Source organism: Petaurus breviceps, unplaced genomic scaffold (assembly GCF_028583685.1).
Source record: "Petaurus breviceps papuanus isolate PSGF00001 unplaced genomic scaffold, PetGlider_PUasm1.0 185, whole genome shotgun sequence".
Taxonomy (NCBI): Eukaryota; Metazoa; Chordata; class Mammalia; order Diprotodontia; family Petauridae; genus Petaurus; species Petaurus breviceps.
In genome coordinates, this window is record NW_027185797.1 from 38758626 (window position 1) to 38760364 (window position 1739).

The following is a 1739-nucleotide window of genomic DNA, read 5'->3' on the forward strand; positions in this document are numbered from 1 at the left end:
TGTGTATGTATAGATGGATTGTGTGGGGTGTGTGTGTGATACATGTGTATGTATAGGTGGATTGTGTGGTGTGTGTGTGTGTGTGTTTGTTGGGGAGCCGTTCTTGTGGCTCGGGGTCCTTTCTGTTTGTCCTCCCCCTCCCCACACCCTGGGCTGTCCTCACAGACCCCCTGCAGGGCCAGCTGAGTGGGGCTCTCCTGGCTGCCTCCAGACTAACTCCAGTGCTGCTTTCTGCCCCCAGCATGGTTCCCGAGGGGGGCCCATGGGCCTCAGAGACTCCCAGCGGCCCTGGGTCAGGGTTCTCTTCTCCTCCCCACTACAGCATCATTACTGGATTTGGGAAGGGGTTGCCCCATTGGTATCCATTGGCGAGGGGTCTCTCAATGCTGAGGTCCTGGGCATAGGCTGGGCAGACCTGGGACCTGAAGCAGGCTGGAAGGCCAGTTCCCTTCATTCCCAAAGGAATGTCTTCTCTCTCCCCAGGTACTGATCCACCCTCAGAAGTTGGGGACCTGCCCCCACAAGGCCCATCAAACTCAGAGTCCCCCGTCCTCCCAGAGAGCAACACGGAGGATGGGGCCGACACAGAAAGGTAGGAAGGGGTCCGGGGCTGAGTGGGAGCTTCAGGTGGGGCCTGGGAAGAGGGCAAGTGGAAGGAGGGGGAGGAGGCTGTCTGTTTGAGGAGGGAGGGAGGGAGCGGTCCTGCCTGCCCGCCCGCCTGCCCGCCTGCCTGCCTGCCCGCCTGCCCACCATCCCACCATCCTGCCCCTTCCCCCTCCCACCACCATCCCACCCCCGCCTCCCACTCAAGTTCCTTCATCCCGTGGTGGACAGAGTCTTGATCTTGATGGAGAAGGCTGGTCACGTCCCAGTTCATCCACTCAGCAGTTCTCTGACCTTAGGCAGGTCATGGCCCCTCAGGGCTTTGGTTGCTGCTACTTTAACCTGAGGGGTCTGAGGACCCTCCTGGCTCTGACTCACTGTGTGTGTCAGCTCTTTCTGAGCTCTCCTGTGTGCCTAGGCCAGAGGGATCAGGGGCCTCATAGAGCTGGGAGGTGGAGGGTATGCTGAGAGCCAGAGCATGGGCTAGGGAGGACGGAATCCCCGCCAGGCCGAGCAGCTCTAGGAAGGCGCCACCATGAGGTTGTGAGACAGACCTTGAAGGGCAGGGGTGATTCCAGCTGGGCTTTGGCTTGGGCTAGACCTGGCCTGACACAGGGCCATGGCCAAGGCCTCCCCCGTCCTGAGCTCAACAGCACTGTTAGATACACTTGGACTGATGGCCTCTGGTTCTCCTTCCAGCCTTCTGTGGTTCTCTCATGGGCTGTGTGACCTTGGGCCAGTGCCTTCCCCTCTCTGGGTCTCAGCCGTCCCATATATCAAAAGACGAGGTTGGACCAGATGACCTCTAAGCACTCCCCTTTATCTTCCTTCCTTTTTCTTTTCCTCTCTCTTTTCCCTCTTCGACTTCTTTTCTCTCTCCTACTTTCTCCGCCCCCTCCCTTTCTATTTTCCCTCCTCCCCTCTCTTCTCCCCTCTCCCCTTCTCCCCTCTTCCCTTCTCTTCTCCCTCTTCTCTTTTCTCTTCTCTTCTCCCTCCTCCTCTTCTCCCTCCTCCCTTCTCTTCTCCCTCTTCTCTTTTCTCTTCTCCCTCCTCCCCTCTCTTCTCCCTTCTCTCTCTTCTCCCTCCTCCCTTCTCTTCTCCCTCCTCTCTTCTCTTCTCCCTCCTCTCTTCTCTTC

General features: G+C 58.5%; 1 protein-coding gene across 11 annotated transcripts in view; it reads left to right on the plus strand.

Annotated features, from left to right (window-relative positions):
• ARHGEF1 (Rho guanine nucleotide exchange factor 1) overlaps positions 1 to 1739 on the plus strand; it is a 21888-nt gene that overhangs the window by 10883 nt on the left and 9266 nt on the right. For all 11 annotated transcript variants that reach the window (XM_069088928.1, XM_069088926.1, XM_069088919.1 and 8 more), the window contains one exon: positions 484 to 592. In XM_069088928.1, the coding sequence (XP_068945029.1) occupies positions 484 to 592 (109 nt within the window). The remainder of the gene's footprint in view (positions 1 to 483; positions 593 to 1739) is intronic.